Consider the following 22,787-nt stretch of genomic DNA (forward strand, 5'->3'; position numbering starts at 1 on the left):
GCGTGGCTTTATGTACTCAAAAACGCACAGACTTTACTAGCTGTTTGTCGTGTTCAAACAAGATGTAATTAGAAGATTACAGCATGATAAAACCCCATATCAGTCATAAAAGAGTACTGTATGGGTCATTGTAGGACAAGGCTTTATTTCTTCGGTGGTATCTAATCGATTATTCCCTTAAGCTACACGATCATTTTTGAGTTAACTTGCCAAATTTTGGAATTGATACAATTCGAATTCCAGTTTTTTATGACTAGATGAGCTATACGAACGTTGTTTAACGATACTTATCATGACTGAAAAAGATCAATCATTCTACACAAACGAACCGATCACGCGTCCCTTTATAGCCTGTACGTTTGGGACGGGGCTCTATAACAAAGTGTCAACGTTTACATTGTTTCCGACTGCATTTGCTACGTGGTAGGTTACGATTTGTTCTATAACATTTCTCAAGGTATATATATGCATGTTATCATGTTCAATCTGTATACTATATTGATCGTTTGGAGTTGTATACCATCTAGCTCTCTATTTCATAATCAATTCCACATATAAAACTCGATATAAAATCTGTATTACGATTAGGCGTTTGACGGACTCTTACTTCTACTCAAAGCCCTCATATGCGTTTTTGCTCGCTTGAATATACCATCATTATGACCTTGAGCAGTTTCATCATCATTGACGATATGTTCTAAACCTTTACCTTTCTCCGAAATGATGTTGACCGTTTCTTCAGAATCACCTTTATTAGTATTTTTATCTAATGAATCATCCATTGTGGATATGATGTCTGGTTTAACATCTTCATGTACTTCGAGGACATTTCCTTTAGTCTCTTCAGACAGAACGCTATCAATAACGTTCTTGGTTCCAAATTTCCCATCTTTCGTGATCAATACCGGATCTTGGCCAAATCCACCTCTAACCCATGCTTCAACATCATCAACTGCTTTTTGTGGGTTCCTCTTATGTCTAATAAGATATCCTTGTAATGCTGAAGTTGAGACCTTGTGTTCCGGGATAGCTGCAGCGAATCGATCTGCCAAAGACAACAATTCGACTGATGACGTAGAGGTCGGAAGAGCGACTGCCTTCTCTGATTTGGATGCAACGGTTACTTGCTTAGAAGGTGTAAGGGTTCTGAAATCGGTCCGGAAGAAATGGAGGAATAGGGCTCTAGCTTGATCTTGCGTGGCATGAGTAAATTCGATCCACACATCGCATCGCCCTTGAGTAGACAGATCGTCAGTTCTGTTTGATTTTAAAGTAAACATAAACGACCGTGAAATGGGCACTACACTCACCAGGTCTTGACAGCGCAGCATCAATTTTGTCTTTCCAGTTGGTAGTACAAAATAACAGTCTTCCTTCTGAACTTGCTACACCATCTAAAGCATTTAAGAGACCAGACAGAGTCACACCAGAGCTAGAATCGTTGGTCATCGTCGCCTCGTCTTTGTCGTCTTCAGATTTCTCTTGAGAAAGAGTAGAATCGCCTTGGTTGGATCCATCTTTGGGTTTACCAGAATTGAGCTTCCGTTTTGGGAAGGCACAATCACTATTGCAAATCTTTGTCAGCTGAGCTTCCCGAGCAGAATTCAAGGTGGTACGTTATGCGATGATGTAACAAATACTCACATGTCTTCCATCAGTAGTATACATCTTGCCGGACAATTTTGTAGCAGATTACTCAGATTGTCATCATCCATACTACGAGGAAAGAATACATTATTCAGCCACTGCAAAAATTGGGTTTCGAAACACTGGACTGAACTTACGATTTGCTACCAAGATTCACAATATATATATCCAATTTCAGCTGAGCAGCAAGGGCACTAACTGTTTCAATTACAATTAGCTGCTTCAGAAGCTACAGTAAATAACAACATAAACTCACTTAAACTACTTTTTCCACTACCTGGTTCACCATATAACAAGTAACCTCGTCTATGAGGTACGCCCCTTTCTTGATAGTATTCCTTTTCAGCTATAAATTCGGTGGCATCTGCCAATAACCATTCTTTTATTCCAGGAGGCAAAATGATAGAATCCCATGGCCTCATTGTTCTGGATGATGATTTATACCAGCTAGTGTATTCAGGAGAGTATATTGAAATAGTGCGTTTAGGTAAACTAGTTATGTATTCCCTTCGAGCAGTTTGAATGAGTGATGTGAAAACTTCATGAGTACCCAAGAATGTTCTAAGGGGAATTGGAAATAGAGGAAATAAGCTTTATGTCTCATAGATAAGGGATAGGGCTGGACGACTGCGGTGCATAGACAGAAATACCCACGACATGGTCAACCACTTTTTCCTGTTTCTCGCGAAAGAAGGCTCATCTTCGGTAGTAGTGAATTTGATAGTACGGTTCCGATATTGGAGATATTGGGTAACACCTATATGAAGTGCAGTTGAGGAGTCAGTTTAGCGATTGTACCAATATTTACCGATATTTTAAGCTGTAGATGTCTTAAAAAGAAAGCTTACTGGTAGTAGGTTCAACAAACAAGATAGCGTCTTTGTCCAGCCCATCTTCGTCGCCATTCTCATCATCCGAATTTCTTTCGTCTGAATATAGATCGTATCCAGGCATGTTTTTTCCATTCTTCCTTGGTTTTCTAGCTGCTATCCAAACATGTCGAGGTGCAGCCTTACCGGAAGGCCAAATAGCTTCTGCTAAATTGGTTTTTATGGAGTAACGTGCTTCAACTTGAGTTTTTGTGAGTGATTTAGTAGAAGATGGTGTGGTGACGATGGGTGCATGAATGGATAAGTAGTTTGTTAACCAGTCGTACACTTCATCTGTATCTGCAATTTGTGCAGAGAGGACATAACCTGAATCAAGAGAAGGTTTTAGTAATTTAGCTAATGGCATTGGAGTTATGCGTAAGGGTTGTAACTCACTATCGGTAAAACTCTGCATAAAATAGTTGGAAGTCCTTCTGCTAAACTCAAAGAATGTACCAGCAAGAACCACTCTAAGACCATCTATGACCATTGGACTACCTTTAAAGTCAGAGAAGAGGGTGGCGAAGAGCTGATAGATCCAGCTGAATAAAAACATGATTTATCGGTTCCCTCTTTTCTAAGCCTCTAGGCAGTCCAGGTTTGCTGTATCCCAACCGAGAAGAGCGGAGTTGGTGAATACTTTTAACAAGATAACTTGCAGATTTTCGAAAGTAAATATATATATCCGAGAGAAATGGAAGAGTAAGAAAACTGGTGGACGATGGATGCTGAAAACGCACTGCAGTCGGTTGAGAGAAGTTGACTCAACCTTAGCTCAGGAACGATCATAAAAATAGTGTCATTTTCTTGGCGCTCGGGTCCGTTATCTCTATTATCTAAAAACACGTCAACCTTATTGTATCGCTGAAAGTAGTGAATTTAGCGAGGAGTGACGCAAAGAGTGATGTTGTTACTGTAATGCTGTTCATGCTACCGATGATGACTTTAATGGGGATGAGATGCTGTACATGTTTTGACTAGATTCAGTTTAGCATAGCTTCAATGTCCGCAATGTTGTTGCGCGCGTCTTCCAGGAAAACCCATTCTCTTCTCAACTTGAATTGCTGTAAAATTTCTTTGATCCACTCATCGACCTTGTACTTTGGTGGAGACAGTTGTTGAGGCGCAGGAGGGTGCTAGATAGATACCATATTAGTTTTTTTGAGGAAATACCGAAATGTATCACTCACTCCGAGGTTGTTCCGTATAGTTTCCCAGAATCCGTTCCATCCCCAACCTGCGTCTCTCTCCAAGAGTCCTTGAGTTTCTTCTACCCATTCTTTCTCCCAAGCATCGTCCTGTTGCCCTAGTCTTTCAATAATCATTTCTTTTACATCTAAGATAGCTTCTTCCACTCTTTCTTGTGACAAGCATAAGGTATCGTATATGCGAGGCAGGGTTGATGAAGAGAAGAAGTTGTGATTGATTGATATACACTGTCGACGCGGGGATCAGCTTAAAGCCTTTGACCTAGCATGTCAGGTTGGAAGATGTTTAAAAAACTTAGTTGCTTACAAAGTCAAGGTTCACAACTTGATGGTGCCATCCGCTAGGTACAAATATGATTTCACCTTCCTGCAAAAGAGGCAAATATGAGCATTTATGGCCTTGAAAGCCGAGGTATCAGATCTATTTTCAAGATAAAACAAGGTGTAAGGGAATGATGTAGTAAAAAGGCTTACCTGCTGAAGTACTTTGATTCCTCCACCTTCATCTTCCAATTCTCTAACATCAAATACCAGTTCTCCATGTTCATCCTTAACTCTATCTAGCTGATCTGGCGGAAACAACCACCATACCTTCCTACCTACTATATTTGCTGACCAAGAGTACGATCCATATACGTCTCTGTGTAGTGGCGTATAAGTGAGTGGAGGACCAAGATAGGTGAATCTGAAATCTGAGGTAGAAGCGGAATGTTTAGGGTCGTTTGACGTTGTTTTTCGGGGATGGGGAGTGCAAGGGGGGTTGAGCCAATCATCTATCCATTGGTAGCTTAGTATCGAGTATTCAAAATCGGATTCGATTTCGTGGTGAAGTACCAACATACCTCGTAAACATTCGGGAACTTCGTATATTTCTTCAACACCTCTTCCCTCACTTTCAATCTCAGCCATTAAATGCCAATCTTTCACATATAGTCCTCTTCCTTCTCCAGTCTCCCACAAATCCAGGACTTCTCCTAACGGCCTTTCTGTCCTTTCAAATTCCGAGAACTGTTGTTGGAGTGTATTGGCTACTGGTACTATATGATTAGCGTAAGATTGCAGAGCGGATAAATTGGGTTGAGATGCTATTCCCTCGGCTTGAGGTATACGGAATTTATGCGAAGCGGACCATTTTGACGTAGCGGCTAAAGAAAACAGGAAGGGCTTGTTGAGTATCAGATGATTTTCCTGTGAGAGATGACTTGATCAGTAAAGTGTAACCTTGCGAAAGTCAAGACTGAGGGGAAATTCTCACTTACCAGAAACTGATTATAGGTCAAGATATCATAGGTTGGAAATACCCTAGGAGGTATATGATTCAGCAACTCAAGGATCTCATCGTTCTCATTGGCTGTGACGCCAGACCAATTACTCATTTATGAACTATTTGTGGAAATAGATAATTTAGTCAAAACTGACGAAGTCAAGGTATAGCAAATATCCTCAGACTATCTACTCGTAACGCAAACTTCTTGCCTAAGTAATTTGGTTCAATTTGGTTATCGAAACAGTTCCGACGGAACCCAGAAATCGTTATTCAGGGTTGATATCATCCATCAAGCTAAGATCCGATCAATTATCTGATCTTCATTTCTCCAAGTTGCCTTTTGCCTTTCTTCACTCAGACGATTCCTGCATCACTATCCCCACTTTGCAATCGTGCGCCCTTGAAGAACATCATGACCCATCAAATGCCACGAATTAGCACAGCTTACAATTGTCAGCGTTATATGGATCAACATTATGTTGCCCCACCTTTCAATACCAAATTCTCCTAATTCTCATGAAATATTTGAGGAAGTTTGATTATGTATGTCGATCGAAATAAGGAAGAAACACTGATAGAAATATACCTACACTCTCACTGAAACGATGAGTTTGAATGCCGGGTAGTTGTCATGTAATGGACCAATATCCGTTTCTTCCTTCTACTTTTCCTTCCTTTACTTCCTGATATTTTACTTCTTCCCGTTCAGCCTTTGATATAAGCTCTGTTTTCTGATCTTCAGCATTATAACCTTTACCATCTTGCGATGAAGAAAGTCAAAACAGCACCACCTATAAATTACGCCAAACTTATCCCACCATTGAAGGACTGGCACAAACTGGAAGAGGTGGTAGGTCTAATTCAACCATACACATTTCTCTATTCGAAAGAAAACTCATCTCATTAACAAGCCTGAATGCAGCACAATCAATGGTTGGAGAAGTGTGGCGGTAACGGCGCTATAGCAAGATCAATCAAGTTGAAAGCGACCAAGGGTCTTTTTGATTTGATGCCAATGGAAATACCTGAAGAAGACCGAGAGAAAATCGCTGATGAGCTCTTTCGCAATATCAAGGTAATTTCTATAAATACTTGTAGACTACTACAGGCTGATTCTGCAGCAGTTAGGTTTGACCCGTTCCCCTAACCGGGATTTGGTCACTCCAAAAATTAGCGATTTCAGATATGGGTATTCATGGGTTGCTTGGAAAAGAGGTAAGGTTTATCATATCCCCCTACAGTATTAACATGACCCAAAGGAATTAAGGCTGACTTTCCTTGTCTGTTGGTCTCAGCTGCAGAATATGCTGGAGCTATCAAACTCAATGATAACTTTACACAAATATGTAAAATGGTAAAGACCAGCTGCGAGTATGCTGCAAATACAATCAGAAGATGGCGGGAAGATCCTAGCTTTTTCGCGGAATTTTGTAATCAGTTGAGGGGGACCGAGTGAGTTATTTTACCATGCTCTTTGATTCTTGAAGCTGCGTTCACTATTACGCTAAGATATAACTGGTGGTTAGCAAAATCTATCCCCCTTTGTCAGATGATCAACCCGATCACCAGGAAGATAACGATCGACTTTCAGGCGTCACTTTCGCTATCCAACTTACGATAAGCAACGCTCATGAGCTTCTGATCAAATGGACTAATTTATTAGATAGACTCAATGATCTTAAGCAGTTAGGCTTAGATGATGATTGGGAGATAGCTAATAAGCAAGTAAAGATCAAAGGGCTGTTCAAGGAGAATTACAGAGAAGCAAGACAAACCTTGCACCTGACATCAATGTTTCAACAGATGGAGCTACAATTCTGCTTTGCGCAAGGGAGAGGTAAAGAATATGTTGTTGAAACAAGCGTAAGTTGTGTGGGGGAGTAACATGTATGTTTCCCAATATCATTGTTTCATTGTTTTGCTGATTATTCTGATGCTTTATCTCTCTTAGAAATGGAGGGAAGAGGAGGAATCGTGCGATCTTGAGTTTGCTGGACAAAGCAATTTTCAACTCAAGATGACTTACGAAAAACTGAGAAACATCTCCTACGTTGATTTCCTCCTGGCAAGCCTTTACCAGTTTCGCGACATCAATGGCAACACACCTTCCAGAGATTTTGCCCATTACTGTAGGTATAGCGAATGATCCCTTCGAAGGCGTCAGTCATATATAGCTAACAAGATTAAACAATATAATACACAATAGTTCTGGAATTCGAACAAGCAGTTATGGCTGACCCTTCGATTTCGGAGGTGGTATCAAGTTATGTACAAAACCTGATTGGTAGGTACAGGTACTTAGGCAATTAAATATGTCTTCCAGCGTTTAATTAAGGCGCTAACACATGTCGTAGGTGAAAGAGCTATGTCTCATGAAATGACTTCAGCAATGAATCGCTTTTTCTTCCAAAATATGTCTGTTGACCCAGTGGAAGGTTACTCTGTTTCGGAAAAGCAGAAAGCTAAATCTCAATGTCACTCATACGAAATATTTGGCTACCGAATCCCCTCTCTTCTCAAAGCAGCTATCGAACAACACATGACACCTGAACTAGCGCGATTTGTATGGGAGGAGTTCGACAGTATAGCTATGCAAAAACATGGTGATTCAGTTGGAAACCTACTAGGTATTGCTGAATTTCTCCAAACGCCCAAACCTGGTTGGATCACCCAGAAAGTCGAATTAGAAGATACATGCTTCCCTGTCACTGATACACCTTTATCCATTTCTGGTCACAAATATCTTTGACAAATTCGCAGCTCATTCGAATCAAAAACGAAAACTCGTGGATTGTCTGAATTACAGCAACTGACGGCAGATATCCAGCATGAAAAGGAAGAAGCGATTACTGAGCTGGACACAGATCAGACTTCGCAGCCCTTCAAGGTTAATAACAAGCAGATGAAATTAGTCAGAAAGCTATTTAGTAAGGCTGAAGAAGAGGATGGACGGGGTCAGGTCAAATGGGATGACATCTACAAGGTACGTAAACCACAGAATCGACACACTTGATTATCGAAGCTAAGTCTGGGATATAGTTGATGAAGAGGATTGGGTTCCGGTAAGTATAAGACTCGCGATAACTTGTCAATGATAACATTGATAACAATACTCAAACGTAGGATCGATGAAGCCGGTGGTTCAATCGTAAAGTTTGTACCTCCAAATGAAGCTGGCATTCCTTTTGTCGAACATCGCCCTCATCCTGAAAATAACATAGGAAGTATAAGATATAGGGCATTTGGGAAAGGTCTGACTGAGAGGTGTAAGTGTTTTGATGATCATGGCTGAGATTATGCTGATGTGCGTCTAGATGGATGGACGCGAGAATGGTTTGAAAGAGTCATCAAGGAGGAGTGAAAGAGGTTTCTGTAACTGAACGACAGGTATGACTATACATGAGATACATGGGAGATATATCGTAAAGAAATGCGCAACCGTATGCTTCTTTTTCGTAAGATGCTCAATCATGTAATCATGTATCAATGTAAAATATCATTCTGCTTGAAGTTTCGAGTTGGATAGCCGAATACTGCATGGAACCAAACAAATGAGCGATGTTGAAGAATGACAGTTTCCGGCGGAAACACTCGTTTTTTAACAAAACCTCAGTCCGATCAAATCGCTCACTTTCAAGGTTATCTTTCAATCTTTCTTTCCAATCCCTTGCTTTTCCCTTACTATCAAGATTAGCCTCATATTATTCCCACTACTTTCTTTCTTCACCATCAATCGGTTTGGACTACTATTCGGGATCCTTCAACACACACGCTAGCACAATACCATGAGAATTCCTTTTAGAACGACGTTTTCAACACACATCAATCAGAGTAGCCCTTTTAGCCGTGTTGTCCAAATGTGTATAAACATGTTGACTTTGGAGATCAAATTGTGAGATCACACGCTACAATTATGTGCAAAATATTCAACCGAAAAGTAGCGTAATACTTGTTTTGCTTTTTATAACTACATGAGAGACCGCCAACATCATATCCACACGATATTTCCCACTTCCAATAAGAGAATTACTGATGTGCAGGATCTCGACTCTCTGGAAATCTCAATGATAATGTCTTGACTAGGGGCTTGTCAAAAGTTGATATGTATACACACAGCTACCCTTCAGGATTGAGGGAAACCAAACCATGCGTTCTCTCTTGTTAATCAACCTGACTCAAATCAGACTACCAGCATTCAAGGTTATCATCTCCTTCGACTTCCCTTTGTGATGTTCAGCCGAATCCACCACTTCATACCAATCCAGTAAGATCATTTCTACATATCAGGGTTGGCGCAAGATGCATTGGTCAGCAAAAACCCTTTTTCTGTCGAAACGTGTATTCAACATGTTGTATTTGACAATCAACCTTTCACCGAACACTAATACCCCATATATAAAATGCAGTCTTGGAATACCAACTTTCTGTCCTTATTCCTTGATTTTTCTTTCTATCGATTACGTCTCTCCTTCACCGTTGATTAGAATTGAACAATGGGGAAAAAGAACGAAGCACCTCCTATCAACTACACAAAATTGTTTCCGCCCATCAAAGACTGGTATGAGAAAGAAGAAGAGGTAAGTACTAACTAATCAACTCATTGTCTGTCGTACGATATTTTTGCTGCTGAGTATAGTAGCTGAATGACTATATATTTGTAGCTAGTCAAGCGGGTGGATGGAGGCGATAAACACGAAAATGATAGGAGATCTCAGTCATACTGGGAGACCAAGAAATCATTGAGTCTGATGCCCAATAAGATATCCGAAGAGGAACAGCAAAATATATGTGAAGCAGTGTATCGCATGACCGTGGTAGGTGGTTCGTAAAATCTGCTGTACTTCACTCGATTGATCGATAATTAGCTAGGAATTCCTCGTCCGATGAACGCCAATTTGCCCGCACCGAAGATAAGTGATTTTAGGTATCAATATTCCTGGATTGCTTGGCGAACAGGTGTGTTATATAACCATCTGGCTGGTTGAAGCTACTGGTGCATAAACTATACTGATCAGTCCATTGGTTTATTGTACATCTTAGCCGCTATTTGTGCTGGTGCTCCTCGACCTGAAGTGACTTTCGGTCAAATACTTAAAATGGTCAAGACGAATGTCGATTATGCCTCAAACAAACTTAGGAAATGGCGAGAAGATTCTGAGTATTTTGCGGACTACTGCAATCATCCCGATAAAACTGAGTGAGTGTTCAATTTGCCATTCTGTTATCATCTGGGCATTATTTTAACATCACCCTCTCACTTGTCAGCTTTTATACACATAACTCCCAAGACATTAACGTATTAGAGCCTGAGTGTCATCGGTTTACCATTCAAACGATTATTGTGAACGCGCACAATCTGTTGGTGAATTGGCGGAATCTTTTAGCTAGACTGCAAGATATGAAACAGTTAGGTTTAAGTAATCATTGGGAGACTGCTATTAAGCAAGTATCAAGTGAAGGAACATTAAAACAGTATTATAGAGCGGCTAAGATTAATTTGCGTGTCATGGCATACACCCAACAAGTGGAATTACAACAATGGTACGCTCGTGGACGTGGAAAGCAGTATGTAAACATGACGAACGTGAGCCTTGAATCAACTGTGATCCCACACCGTTTGAGTCCCTCTGAGATGTGCTGAGAACTCCTTCCTTTCGGCTGTTGCAGGAATGGGAAGATCACCGTACAATGATAGAATGCATGAAGTTAGGGCATAGCAACTATCGGCTTGGTCTGACATACAAGGAGCTCCGGAACAGATCATACATCGATTTTGTGCTAGCAGGACTTTGCCGAATCCGAGATTCTAATAACAACCCCGCTCCAGGAGATTTCGCACATTATTGTAAGTCTAAAGACTCACCAACGCTTTGACACCGTCATATCACGTTTCAATGCTGATCCTTTGTGTAGTATTGGAGTTTGAACAAGCTGTTATTGCAGATCCAACATTATCAAATATCCTCTCGGATTATGTTCAGATGTTGATTGGTAAGTACCCTTGCCTATAGGACGCCGGTCGATAATACTAATCTGCTGTCCCCAGGAGAAAGGGCTATGTCACACGATATGGAGGCCAACTTGACCTTGTTTTTCTCGTTTGACGCGGCTGTCACTCCAAATGGTACCGACCATATCTACCTACAGCAATTCCATCGATATCCAGTACCGGTATCCACCATATTTGCCTATCAACCCACCTCATTGAGCCGATAGGTGATGAAGAGCGCATGACACCCGCTATAGCAAAAGCTATGTGGATGGAATATCAAGTAGCAACTTTGCGTAGATTTGGAAAGACTATTGATGAACTATTAGGTCTCACCGAGTTCCTCAAGAAACCAAAACCGAACTGGAACCTCAAGCTACATGACACCTCTTTCCCGGTAACTGATACTCCAATAGGTACTTCTGGGCATAACTATATTCGCCAAAGATCACCATTAGTTGATGTCAAAAGGAAAACGCGAGGTTTCGCTGATCCAGACCAAGTTCATTTGGATACTTCTAGAACTGATTCAGTTGGATCACACAGCAGCTTTTCGGACAAAGCGGGAACCTCGATATTCAAGGTCACTAACAAACAGATGAAGCTAGCCAAGAAGCTATTTAGTAAAGCTGATGAGCAACCGGGTCAAAGCCAAGTGAGGTGGGATGCGATTGTCAATGTGAGCTACTTGTTCGGTATCATGGCCGAGGGCACGCGTAGCTATATGCTGACATTGTTGATCTAGCTAATGAAGCGAATCGGCTTCCAGTGAGTTCAGTCTTTTTCCAGAACGCTTGGAACGGATAGTGGCGCTAATAATATCGCTTATGTAGAGTTGACGGAGTTGGTGGATCAATCGTAAAATTCGTACCACCGAATGAGGCTGGTATACCTTTCATCGAACATCGACCACATCCTGAGAACAGGATTGCTGGTATCAGATACAGGGCTTTTGGCCAAGGATTGACCGAAAGATGTAAGTTATATTGATGGTTCACAATTCCAAGCTGATAATATCTTGCAGATGGCTGGACATTGGATTGGTTTGAGAGGGTCACTACGGAAGAAGAATAGAATTTCCTCATACTCAAGAACCAAGTTTCGCATGCTGGACATGTATACATAGATTGTGTATAGAATAATCGTAGGCCTTTTGTTTTCATTGAACCTCTAAGTTTTACGTCTCTCACCACCTGAGGAATTGGAGATTCCCGCAGGTAGCTTAACCTTTGTTGGATTACGTAAGCAACAAGTAGCATTATAAAATTTTACTTAGACTAGTATCCGCGACCCTCGTCGAGCTGCTTAGATACTCTTATTGTACTATTATACATATATTGTAACACATTATACAAGCTTATAGACAGATATAGACGTATATGCATACTCGTTATCAGTAATACAACAACCTTCCGCCCGCAGTATAAGTCCATACGATTTTAATTCAATACCGCAATGCCAGACGAACGTGAATGAAGCGGAAATATAGGTGATCCAACTATCATCAGGCAAGTCGAAAGGAAGGCTACATCTTCTGGTCATTCCGGAGCAAATCGGCTTGCATCAAACGTCACAGACGGGATACTTCGATCAGGTTTTGTTAAGAAGGTAATTAGGTAAAAATTCAATGTACAACGGGGACGAATGAGGTTTGTTCCGATTCATCTCTTATCCCACATTCCAAAAAGTAAAGTTTGCACGTTTGTACCTTGAATATATTGCACTTTAGAACAAATAACGGTCCAGGAGGTGCAGAGCAGTTATCATGTAGCCAAACCCCGTTAGAATCTCTTAGGATTAATTCAACTGATAACCGTAATAACCTTGTCCCGCTCCATCGTTAATCCTTTGGAGCTGTAAATGTTGAAAAACGACTAGTCTTACCTGTTGTTTCGCTAGGATACCATATACATTCCTCTCAAAAGATCCCATCTAAGGTATTGAGGCGATCTTAGCCGACTTTTACGGCGTTTCGGAAGGTTGTTTCCCGCTAACATCAGTGGACCTTGAATATCCATCAAATGAGTGGTTCGTAACGAGGATCATATTCATAATGCCCGTATGGGTCAAAATGAACGTGCATCCCTTCATCTTGAGTGCCAAACTGACCTCACGGGAATGCCACAGAGAATACTGATCAGTCGTTCGTGGAATACGTGCACGCGACCACAACGTGTACACATTTCGGTGAAAACGGCCATCATCATTGGAACTTTTTGATGAAGTCTCGAAAGAATGAACCAATCATGCCTAAGCATGCACGAAAGAGTTTGACCAATGATAAGGGATTTGATCAAGAACCTTTAAGAACGTGCGACGGATACAAAAGTCGAAGATTCGACAGATATCATAATCTTTCTTAAGGCACGGTTATGAATCGGATTTTTCGATCAACTTTACCCTGAAATATAATGGGTTACCAGTAAATCAAGAACGTGCATGAATTTCTATAACTTTTTACCTTTTTCATCCTTGTTGATTTCGTTATTTAAGATCAAGCATATACAGTTAAATCGTCTTTTCTCCTCGTCTGACCCCTCTTGATCGTTCGACCTCCTCCAAATCCCAGATGGATGATCCCTATGTTTTACGTTTTGCCAAGACCTTGCCAAGACTTCAAATGGTCGAACGTGTTGTTGAAAGTCGTATGAAAATTGATGATTTCTTCAAAAATTGATAAATCCCTTGGTAGAACAGCAACCTTCAGAATGAACGATTCAGGAGGAAAAAGAAGAAGAATTCCATTCAAAGGGCAATGAGGAGAGAACGTCTCACGCACGCGCTCATGTGGAGCCATCAGCCTGCACTATACTCTTGTGAGATGAAGAAAAAAGTCGGTAACGGCGGTATTGTCTAATTATCGGAAAGGAATATATATATATCTGACCTATTGACTACTAATCATCTTTTGCTTTTCCCAACCTCAAAAACTTTACCTTACCAATTCAACACAGACTTCGGTCTACCCTCAAGACAAAAAAGGAAGTTTTTAACTTTCGACAACCAAACAACCACTCTTCAAATCGATAAGAATCACTTTTAACCTCTAAAAAAAAGATTCTTCAAGATGCCACGATTAGAACAATATAATTATATCTTCGCCATCGGTACCTTCTTTGCTATGCTTGATGCATACAATAATGGTGCAAGTGAGTAACCTGAGTGACTAAACAATCATTTATATGTTCGTAACGCTGACCAACTATCCCTTTTTATCTTTCAACAGACGATGTAGCAAATGCCTGGGCAACCAGTGTATCATCAAGATCCGTATCATACAGACAAGCAATGATTTTAGGTACTATATTTGAGATGGTTGGTGCCATTGCTGTAGGTGCAAGAACAGCCGATACAATCAAAAACGGTATTATTCCAAATTCAGCATTCAAAGGTGATGCTGGTGTACAGATGTTAGCTTTCACATGTGCTTTAGCAGCAGCTTCAACATGGGTTATGTGGTGTACAAGACATTCAGCTCATGTTTCTTCAACATATTCATTAGTTTCTGCTGTAGCTGGTGTTGGAGTTGCAACAGTTGGTGCATCAAAAGTACAATGGGGTTGGAATCACGGTAAAGGTTTAGGTGCTATTTTCGCTGGTTTAGGTATGGCTCCTGCAATTTCAGCCGCATTCGGTGCAATCATTTTCATGTTAATCAAATTAGTTGTTCACCTCCGAGCAAATCCTGTTCGATGGGCAGTATGGACTTCACCATTCTTCTTCCTTGTCGCTGCCACTATCTGTACTTTATCAATTGTTTACAAAGGTTCGCCATCATTAGGTTTAGCTAAAAAATCAAAATCATACATTGTTGCTGTAACCATGGGTACAGGTGGTGGTGTTTGTTTATTAGCTGCTCTTTTCTTTGTTCCTTTCGTTCACGCTAAAGTAATTAAAAGAGATTACACTTTAAGATGGTATCACGTTTTCTTAGGTCCATTATTATTCAACAGACCAGCTCCACCTGATGCTGATAAAGCTGTTGTACCAAATTATAACGTTGTTCAAGAAGAAGATGATGAATCAATTAGAGACGGTCAACATTATGAATCTTCAGAACGAAAATTAGATATCGGTTCACCAGCAATTACACCTGCTACACCATTTACATTAGTTAACGGTGAAAATCCTGGATCAAGATCTTCTTCAAATGGTGGTGATAACGAAAAACAAATAGCTCAGACTGAAGGTCAACAAGCTTCATACAAAGAATTAATGCAACAAGCTGAAGAAAGATTCCATGCTAAATTGAGACAAAAGAGAGGTCCTTTAGGATGGGCAATGAGGACTTTACATGAAAACCCAATGGGTGCTGGTCAAATTTACGAAACTAAAAACATGAAAATTTTAGCTAAAAGAATTCCAGCAATGATTGTTTGTGGTGCTTTATACGGTGTAAACTACGATATCCATGCTGCTCAATCTGGTGTTCACGGTACACCTGAAGGTGAAAGAATGGCTTTAGTTTATTCAAAAGCACCAAAATACTCCAATGAAGTCGAACACACTTATTCATTCATTCAAGTTTTAACTGCTTGTACAGCATCTTTCGCTCACGGTGCAAACGATATTGGTAACTCTGTTGGTCCATGGGCAGTCATTTTCTCAGCTTGGAATACAGGTTCAGCTGCTGCCGCTAAAGCTCCAGTACCAATTTGGCAATTAGCTGTTTTATCAGGTATGATTTCAATTGGTCTTATCACATACGGTTATAACATTATGAAAGTTATGGGTAACAAGATTACATATCATTCACCATCAAGAGGTTGCTCAATGGAAATGGGTGCCGCTTTAACTGTTTTAATCTTCTCTCAATACTCTTTGCCAGTATCAACTTCAATGTGTATTACAGGTGCTACTGTAGGTGTAGGTCTTTGTAATGGTACATACAAAGCTGTCAACTGGCAACGAATTGGTCTTTTACTCCTCGCTTGGATCTTCACCATCCCTATCGCCGGTACTTTAGGTGGTGTCCTTATGGGTGTGGTACTCAACGCTCCTCACTTCAAAGCTTAAGAGTAACTTTAATAAATATCATTTTATACATTGTTAATTAGATTTCTCATTCTTTTTTCATACTTAGATATTTTTCATGATTATGAATACCTTTTAATGTCACCTGGCAATCAGAACGTTCAACTCCAGAATTGACACGACTGAGCAGTGTGTTTAGCGATGTCTTCAATCACATCGCGTATCGTTACATCAATTAGTCTACCTACCGCGTGTGATACAGTAATCGTACTACCAAATTCGTCTGTGAAAGATCTTGTTGAGAATATCGATTGAAACTTACCATCAGTGCATATTTTAAATCCTGATTGAACTGCTCTGATACTAAATTCATAGAATGCATCAGCTAGAATCGAACTTAAACCATCTAATCAAGTTGAGTTTTTTCGTGTATTTACCAGTACCACCACCAACCACCACCACCACCAGCAAGAGAAAGTAACCTGATGAGAAATGAATAAATGGTGGTAATAATCCACATCATGAGTGAGACCGGGGGGAGTTTAGGGAGAGTAGTTGGACTAAAGAAGGGAAGAGAATTGAAATCAGAAGGGAGATAAAAGATTTAGGGGAAGCTGTTAAGTGAATCTCTTGGGGAATCCTTCTTGTCGGTCCAATATGTATGAATCATCAAATTACCAAATTACGTGTCAAGATCCAGTCACCTATTGTCAGTCGCATCAAGTTTAGTCTTCTCGATGTGTGTCTGAAATGTGTTTGACCCTCCTTTCCGCTTTTCACTACAAAGAATACCGTCAACCATCAGTAAACCTAAAGTCAAGTGATACACGGAGAATTAAAAAGGCTGATTCAACATATTATCGAGGGCGCATATATCGAGTTTAGCGCTATAATCAGATTAATGCATACTGTATGACCATCATTGCTTAGCTTTTACGAAAACCTGGACATTTTTCTCACCGATTTGACCTAATTTTCATTTATTCATACGATATTCCCGTTAAACTTGTTTGTCCATAATCCTCAATTCAACTTTCCCATCATGTAACAAAGGTGTAGGACCTTGTCTACAACCGTTCTCGATCCACAATGTAACATTTTCAACAGCTAATTCAGGTCGTCTTTTGTATCTCATCAAATAACCTTGAAGTGCTGATACTGAAATTGTTTCTTCAGGTATATGTTTTGAAAACTCTTCAGCGAGGATGTTAAGTTCATCTCTTGATTCATCATAAATCATTTGGTCTGATCTATCTATCTCCTCCTTTGTTGAGTGTAATTCATTATCGTGATCATTTGGTTTATCGCCGTGGATTCCATTCTCATAATCTTCTCTATAGAAATACTTGAATAAAGATTCAGCTTGAGACTTGGTAGAGTGTTTGAATTCTATCCAAATATCACAACGACCTGATTGTTATATACAAATGAGAACATCAGTTATCTGCATTATATTTCAACAATTATAGACCGGTTTATCTTTTGAATGATAGCGAGTGACATACCAGGTCTTGAAAGAGCAGGATCGATTTTATCCTTCCAATTGGTAGTACAAAATAACAATCTTCCTTCACTTGATGCTACACCATCTAAAGCATTTAAGAGACCTGATAAAGTTATACTTTTAATCGAATCTCTTATTGATTGAGCTGTTTTATTTGGTGTATCTGATAAATCAGGATCGGATGAATTATTTGAAGTGGTACTGTTGTTTTCTGTAGGAGCATAAGGAGTTTTGCTTGTAAATGCACAATCACTATAACAGGATGTATGTCGATATTAGCCATGAACAACAATCATTGTGAAATATGATTATTGATTACCGAGAGACTTACATATCTTCCATCAATAATAGACAGTTTCCCGGACAAGCTTGAATCAAAGCTTGAAGGTTATCATCGTCAAGGCTGGAATTGGGTTACAGCAGGATTATCAGAATAAAAAAGGTCATGGGAGGTTCAGTGTATATATCCAATCTCAAGCAACAAGAATAAGGTTGACTCACTTTTTACTACCCAAATTGATCAGATAAATATCTAAACCAAGTTTAGCAGCAATTGCACCGACTATACGGTATAACAAGAAGACATATTGAACAGAATATCAGCTCACTATCATCATCAATAATTTCTGTACGGTATTCAAATACTATTATACGTGCTTACTTAAACTACTTTTACCACTTCCAGCAACACCGAAACACAAATACCCTCTTCTCCATGGAGTACCTCTCTTAAGGTAAAAATCTCTTTCTTTCAAAAATTCTAAACAATCATTTAAAATCCATTCTTTCAAATTTTCATTTAAAAAAATACTTTCCCATGGTCTATTTGGTTTACTTGATTTCTTTTTCCATCTTACTTCATGTGAATAAATTGGTGTATAAATTGAAGTTTGATTTGAACTATATGATTTATATATTTTACGGGATTCTAATAATAAAGGTTTGAATATTTTGCTTGGTGTTGTGAAATATGCTCTGATAGTTGAATATCATATCGTATGGTAAACAGTTATTCAGTCAATTATGGAGTGAAATGCTGATTGAAGCGTGATGTACTCACTGCATTACAATCCATTTTTCTTCTCGATCAAAAGGTGAAGATGACTCATCTTTGATTATTCCAATTTTGATTGTTTTACCTTTATATTTGATTTTTTGCATTGTACCTGATGGATCAATACAATCAGCACCACTACCAGTAAATCGCAATCATCTATGGAGGGTGAAAAGAAAAGAAAACTCCACCTATACTGGGTACCACACTAATTCTGCATTCATCCTTTTAATTTCCTTTGCTAAATTCTAATTGATCTTCAACTTTATTATGACCCACATAATAATACGATTGATGTCTTGGTTTCCTCGTTGATAATTGTACGTCCATAGATACGAATGATGATGATTGTTCGAAATTGATCCAGAATAATAATGGTTTTAAGATGTTCAAGAGTAAAGAATATAGATAACCCAATTGAACTGAATCCTCCTTTTTAGCTGTCGAGGTGAGGTCAAATTCAGATCGTTGTTGTTCTTTTTCAGAATATAAAGATAAATAGTTATGGATCCAATCGAAGGCTTCATCAGATTCTGATATTCTTGCAGTGGCTATAAAACCTATGTAAGAGTTCACAACACATCAACTATCAATCGTTCTTGTACAGATAGCTTATGGAGATAAATGTTGATGAGGTACTCTACTAAACTTACTATGTTTGATAGAACTAAATAAAGTAGCAGCATATCTTCTACTAAATTCAAAAAATATTCCAACAAATATCAATCTAAATCCTTCATTTAAAGCTGGATTACCTTTTATAACATTGATAAAAGGTGATAACATAGATAAGATAGTATTAACTATCATATTGAAGTATATCATGACTCCTCCACTGAACAAATGTTCTGTAATGATAATGGACAAATGTTCAGTAAATTAACACAGTAAGAAACCAAAACAAATCAGGTAAGTTGTTTTAGATAGAATAAATCGATTATCCCATCATGGTGTACTCATTTATGGCTGATGAATAATAGCTTTTTTCGACCGTTTGAAAGATTGATAGGAAAAAGAAAGCATCCTTTCCTCGTGTTTGTATTGTGTTGTGTGGCTTCTTTTATCTTCTCAGGGTATTCAAGTTAAATGCAAGATCTTGATTGATCTATGTCTAGTGGTAGAAAGATCAGCGCATTTGTAACATACTCTTTATTCAATCAAGTATTCCCATCAAAACATAAAAGCAAGGCATCCATGAACCAAAATTCGAAGGATCTCCGTTAAGCCGATACTGATTGCACTCCATCCAAAAAAGCAATATACACATGTTTCATGAAAATCGTATCGTATCTTACTGATAACCCTATGATCTATACAAAATTGGTTCTACCATGCATCCTGCATACATCTGTACCTTTCAACTGACTGCTAAGCATGATGTGCAACAATCCTCTTCCTAAGCCTAAAGCATTTCGTATCGACGGAAACTATAGTAATAACGCGAATCAGCATTGTTCTTGTACTCTGTATCGGTCCGAGATATAAAACTGGGACTTGTGGGCATTTCAAGCAACTCACGTATAACCCAAGAAAGCCAAATCCTTCTTTGCATCCGATCCAGTATCTGCTCCAGAAGGTACTTCTGGCACTTGATCCAATTCGTCCGTTGGGAAATACGAAGTATCGGTAATTGACCTTAAGTGAGGTACGAATGGTGCATCTATATCTCTAATGGTTGTCCAATCGACACCGTAAAAGAACTATATAACAAAGAAGGCTTATTTAGTCCCAGATCTACTTAGTTCGAACAGTGCACACATTCTGTTTACTTACAGGATGTTGTTTCATTTGCTCTACAGTCATTCGTTTATCGGCTTCACATAACATCCTGAGAAATCATCATCAGCATTGGTGTTACAAGACCGCTTACGCCCGAGTAATTCTTATGAGTTAACTCACCGTCTAATCAAATCTTCCGCTTCTCTACTCAAATGAACATCGTCAGGGAAGAACAAGTGATTTCGCCAATCAATGATCTTTCGATAAACATCGTGAGCGTTTTCGGAACAGAATGGAGGATAACCTATATGTAGATCAATTAGCTTGATTATCTCTCTTAAAGGGTTGTGATAAGAGCGAAGTGATGCAGTGGTCGACAGAACTGAGCTACTTACCAACTAAACATTCGAACATTATAGCACCTAAAGACCACCAATCACACTCTTTACCATAACCCTGTTGTAAGAAGATTTCTGGGGAGATCTGCAAGGTCACAGAATAGTGGAATTAGCAAAAAGATTTTCAACTCATTTGGAAGTGATAATCGATGATTATATGAAAAGCAACAAAACTTACATAATCAGGTGTACCAACAGTAGAATAAGCTAATTTTCTTCTATTTGCTTTCCAGGTTGCAATATCTTGTTTTGAAGTCATTGTTAAATTGATTGCATTTACCATTACACTATTTCTTGACGAATTTCCAGCTTGTGGTCTTGAAGTTTGATTGCCATCACCACCACCACCTAATAACCTTTGATAATATGCTGAATCATGTTGTTTATGGAAACCAGTCGATAATCCGAAATCCGATAATTTGATATGTCCCATTGAATCAATTAAAATGTTATCTGGTTTAATATCTCTATTGAAATACAATATCGAAATCAGCTAGTATCCTTTTGTGGCAAGGAGTAACAGCTGATAAAAGTTACCTATGAATAAATCCTAGATTATGAACCGCCTCGATGGCTAAAATACATTCTGCCATGTAGAATTTGGTTACGTCTTCAGAGAAAGTATCGTACTTGATTAACCTAAGAAACCGAAAAATCAGTGAGACAAGCTATTCCTTATCACTCTATAAATACAGCTTCGACTCACATAGTCATCAAATCACCACCTGGTAAGAATTCCATGACCAAGTAAAGATATTGAGTGTCTTGGAAAGAGTAATAAAGCTGTACTACCCAAGGAGAATTAGATTCTGCCAGAACATCTCTTTCTGCTCTAACGTGAGCGAGCTATTATGTTAAAGATAAGGAACTAATCAGCTTTGACAGTCCTTCCAACGTACTTATTTTGAGATGATAAATCCGTTATGGGCCCCTAACTCACCTGATCCTTTTTGAACATTTCATTCTTTTTCAAAGTTTTCATAGCATAAATTTTACCAGTATCAACTTTTTGAGTTAATCTAACTTCACCAAAAGCACCTTTACCGATCACTTTTACAGTTCGGAAATCTTCTAATCCGATTCTTGTACGTCGTAAACGAAGGAAGCTAAACGATGAATAAGTCAGTTCATTTAAGTAATAACTATTACAGTAATCAAAATTGCTCTCAATAGGAGAATGAAATTCCAAACTCACTTGCTTTCCCTTCTACCTAAAGCTAGCAATTGTCTAGCTTTTATACTATCAGGTGTTAAAGCATCTGCGGCAAGTTGTTTTTCTAGAGTTGTTCGTCTATATCATGTAAAAGAATTGTTATTGTTTAGCAAGATCTCCAATTTTTTGAAATAGAATAACCATTGACAGATATAAGGTATCAAAGAGATAATCAGGTAATAGGGAACATTGATTTGATAATCATTATTGTTATCATAATTATGGATTCAAATGGTTTCTCATCTTGTCCTTACTTATTAAGACGGAATGAAGAAAACGTTGCAAGGGAAAAAGGTAAGATATGATGGTATGAAGTGAGAAGTGGGATACCTTCAGTAGAAGAGGGGGATACTTTCCAGTATACAAGAGAATGATTCGATTCGACTTGACTCACCTTTCTTTTCTACCTACAACACCTTCAACAGCTTCCTTATAATACAATTCCAATTTCATCTTAGCTGCCATCGATTTACCTTGAACAGTTTCATTAAATTGTGTTGGTTTTCTTTCAAAATAGACATAATCTGGTCCTTTGTCATTGGTATTTTGACCATGAACAGAAGATTGTGATGTTGATGTTGTCGATGATGAAGGATGTAATGAATTTGAAGATGATTGACTAGGTAAAGATGAATTTGAACTTGATGGGTTTAAAGGATTGACATTGGAACCAGGTTGACCTAAATTTTGCGCTGATACTGAAGGTACATTAGGCATTGGTGATACTCTACCTAAATTTCCTCCAGGTTGTGATCCTGAAGGTGTCAAAGATGAAGATGATGAAGATGATGGTTGAATGGATTGACCTTGACCTTGTCCTTCATTTTGGCCTTGTAATTGAGGTGGTCGGTAGGCCATTTTGCTGACTTCTAAACTTGATAGCGCTGAGAATTAGGAGAGAGAACCTAGATACTATAATCAATTCAATGATCGCTAGACCCTTCT

General features: G+C 39.0%; 7 protein-coding genes across 7 annotated transcripts; 3 read left to right on the forward strand and 4 right to left on the reverse strand.

Moving 5' to 3' along the window:
* Positions 1 to 584: 584 nt before the first annotated feature.
* On the reverse strand, positions 585 to 2,883 carry L201_005296 (uncharacterized protein; the record flags this gene model as incomplete). The annotated part of the gene is made up of 7 exons (XM_066221029.1): positions 585 to 1,234; positions 1,311 to 1,564; positions 1,645 to 1,716; positions 1,785 to 1,845; positions 1,904 to 2,208; positions 2,302 to 2,404; positions 2,496 to 2,883. 7 exons carry the CDS (start codon positions 2,881 to 2,883, stop codon positions 585 to 587), a joined length of 1,833 nt encoding a protein of 610 aa, XP_066077126.1.
* Positions 2,884 to 3,499: 616 nt separating this feature from the next.
* Positions 3,500 to 5,100, reverse strand: L201_005297 (uncharacterized protein; the record flags this gene model as incomplete). The annotated part of the gene is made up of 6 exons (XM_066221030.1): positions 3,500 to 3,652; positions 3,707 to 3,952; positions 4,032 to 4,091; positions 4,199 to 4,497; positions 4,567 to 4,912; positions 4,984 to 5,100. The coding sequence occupies 6 exons, from the start codon at positions 5,098 to 5,100 to the stop codon at positions 3,500 to 3,502; spliced, it is 1,221 nt and encodes a 406-aa protein (XP_066077127.1).
* Positions 5,101 to 5,757: 657 nt separating this feature from the next.
* Positions 5,758 to 8,352, forward strand: L201_005298 (uncharacterized protein; the record flags this gene model as incomplete). The annotated part of the gene is made up of 12 exons (XM_066221031.1): positions 5,758 to 5,841; positions 5,914 to 6,066; positions 6,116 to 6,206; positions 6,287 to 6,443; positions 6,518 to 6,854; positions 6,943 to 7,120; positions 7,198 to 7,275; positions 7,346 to 7,723; positions 7,811 to 7,974; positions 8,031 to 8,053; positions 8,115 to 8,257; positions 8,306 to 8,352. 12 exons carry the CDS (start codon positions 5,758 to 5,760, stop codon positions 8,350 to 8,352), a joined length of 1,833 nt encoding a protein of 610 aa, XP_066077128.1.
* Positions 8,353 to 9,484: 1,132 nt separating this feature from the next.
* Positions 9,485 to 12,054, forward strand: L201_005299 (uncharacterized protein; the record flags this gene model as incomplete). The annotated part of the gene is made up of 11 exons (XM_066221032.1): positions 9,485 to 9,568; positions 9,653 to 9,779; positions 10,032 to 10,188; positions 10,380 to 10,556; positions 10,751 to 10,836; positions 10,905 to 10,982; positions 11,038 to 11,115; positions 11,208 to 11,659; positions 11,726 to 11,748; positions 11,814 to 11,956; positions 12,005 to 12,054. 11 exons carry the CDS (start codon positions 9,485 to 9,487, stop codon positions 12,052 to 12,054), a joined length of 1,455 nt encoding a protein of 484 aa, XP_066077129.1.
* Positions 12,055 to 14,047: 1,993 nt separating this feature from the next.
* On the forward strand, positions 14,048 to 15,996 carry L201_005300 (uncharacterized protein; the record flags this gene model as incomplete). Its single annotated transcript, XM_066221033.1, has 2 exons — positions 14,048 to 14,129; positions 14,207 to 15,996. 2 exons carry the CDS (start codon positions 14,048 to 14,050, stop codon positions 15,994 to 15,996), a joined length of 1,872 nt encoding a protein of 623 aa, XP_066077130.1.
* A 958-nt stretch (positions 15,997 to 16,954) lies between these two features.
* Positions 16,955 to 19,322, reverse strand: L201_005301 (uncharacterized protein; the record flags this gene model as incomplete). The annotated part of the gene is made up of 9 exons (XM_066221034.1): positions 16,955 to 17,364; positions 17,460 to 17,710; positions 17,790 to 17,861; positions 17,960 to 18,020; positions 18,120 to 18,433; positions 18,519 to 18,624; positions 18,704 to 18,737; positions 18,792 to 19,072; positions 19,166 to 19,322. 9 exons carry the CDS (start codon positions 19,320 to 19,322, stop codon positions 16,955 to 16,957), a joined length of 1,686 nt encoding a protein of 561 aa, XP_066077131.1.
* A 592-nt stretch (positions 19,323 to 19,914) lies between these two features.
* Positions 19,915 to 22,700, reverse strand: L201_005302 (uncharacterized protein; the record flags this gene model as incomplete). Its single annotated transcript, XM_066221035.1, has 11 exons — positions 19,915 to 19,939; positions 20,031 to 20,212; positions 20,286 to 20,340; positions 20,412 to 20,535; positions 20,627 to 20,714; positions 20,808 to 21,096; positions 21,167 to 21,268; positions 21,336 to 21,475; positions 21,570 to 21,735; positions 21,825 to 21,920; positions 22,237 to 22,700. The coding sequence occupies 11 exons, from the start codon at positions 22,698 to 22,700 to the stop codon at positions 19,915 to 19,917; spliced, it is 1,731 nt and encodes a 576-aa protein (XP_066077132.1).
* Between the last annotated feature and the right edge of the window lie 87 nt (positions 22,701 to 22,787).

This window comes from Kwoniella dendrophila, chromosome 7, assembly GCF_036810415.1.
Source record: "Kwoniella dendrophila CBS 6074 chromosome 7, complete sequence".
NCBI classification, from domain to species: Eukaryota; Fungi; Basidiomycota; class Tremellomycetes; order Tremellales; family Cryptococcaceae; genus Kwoniella; species Kwoniella dendrophila.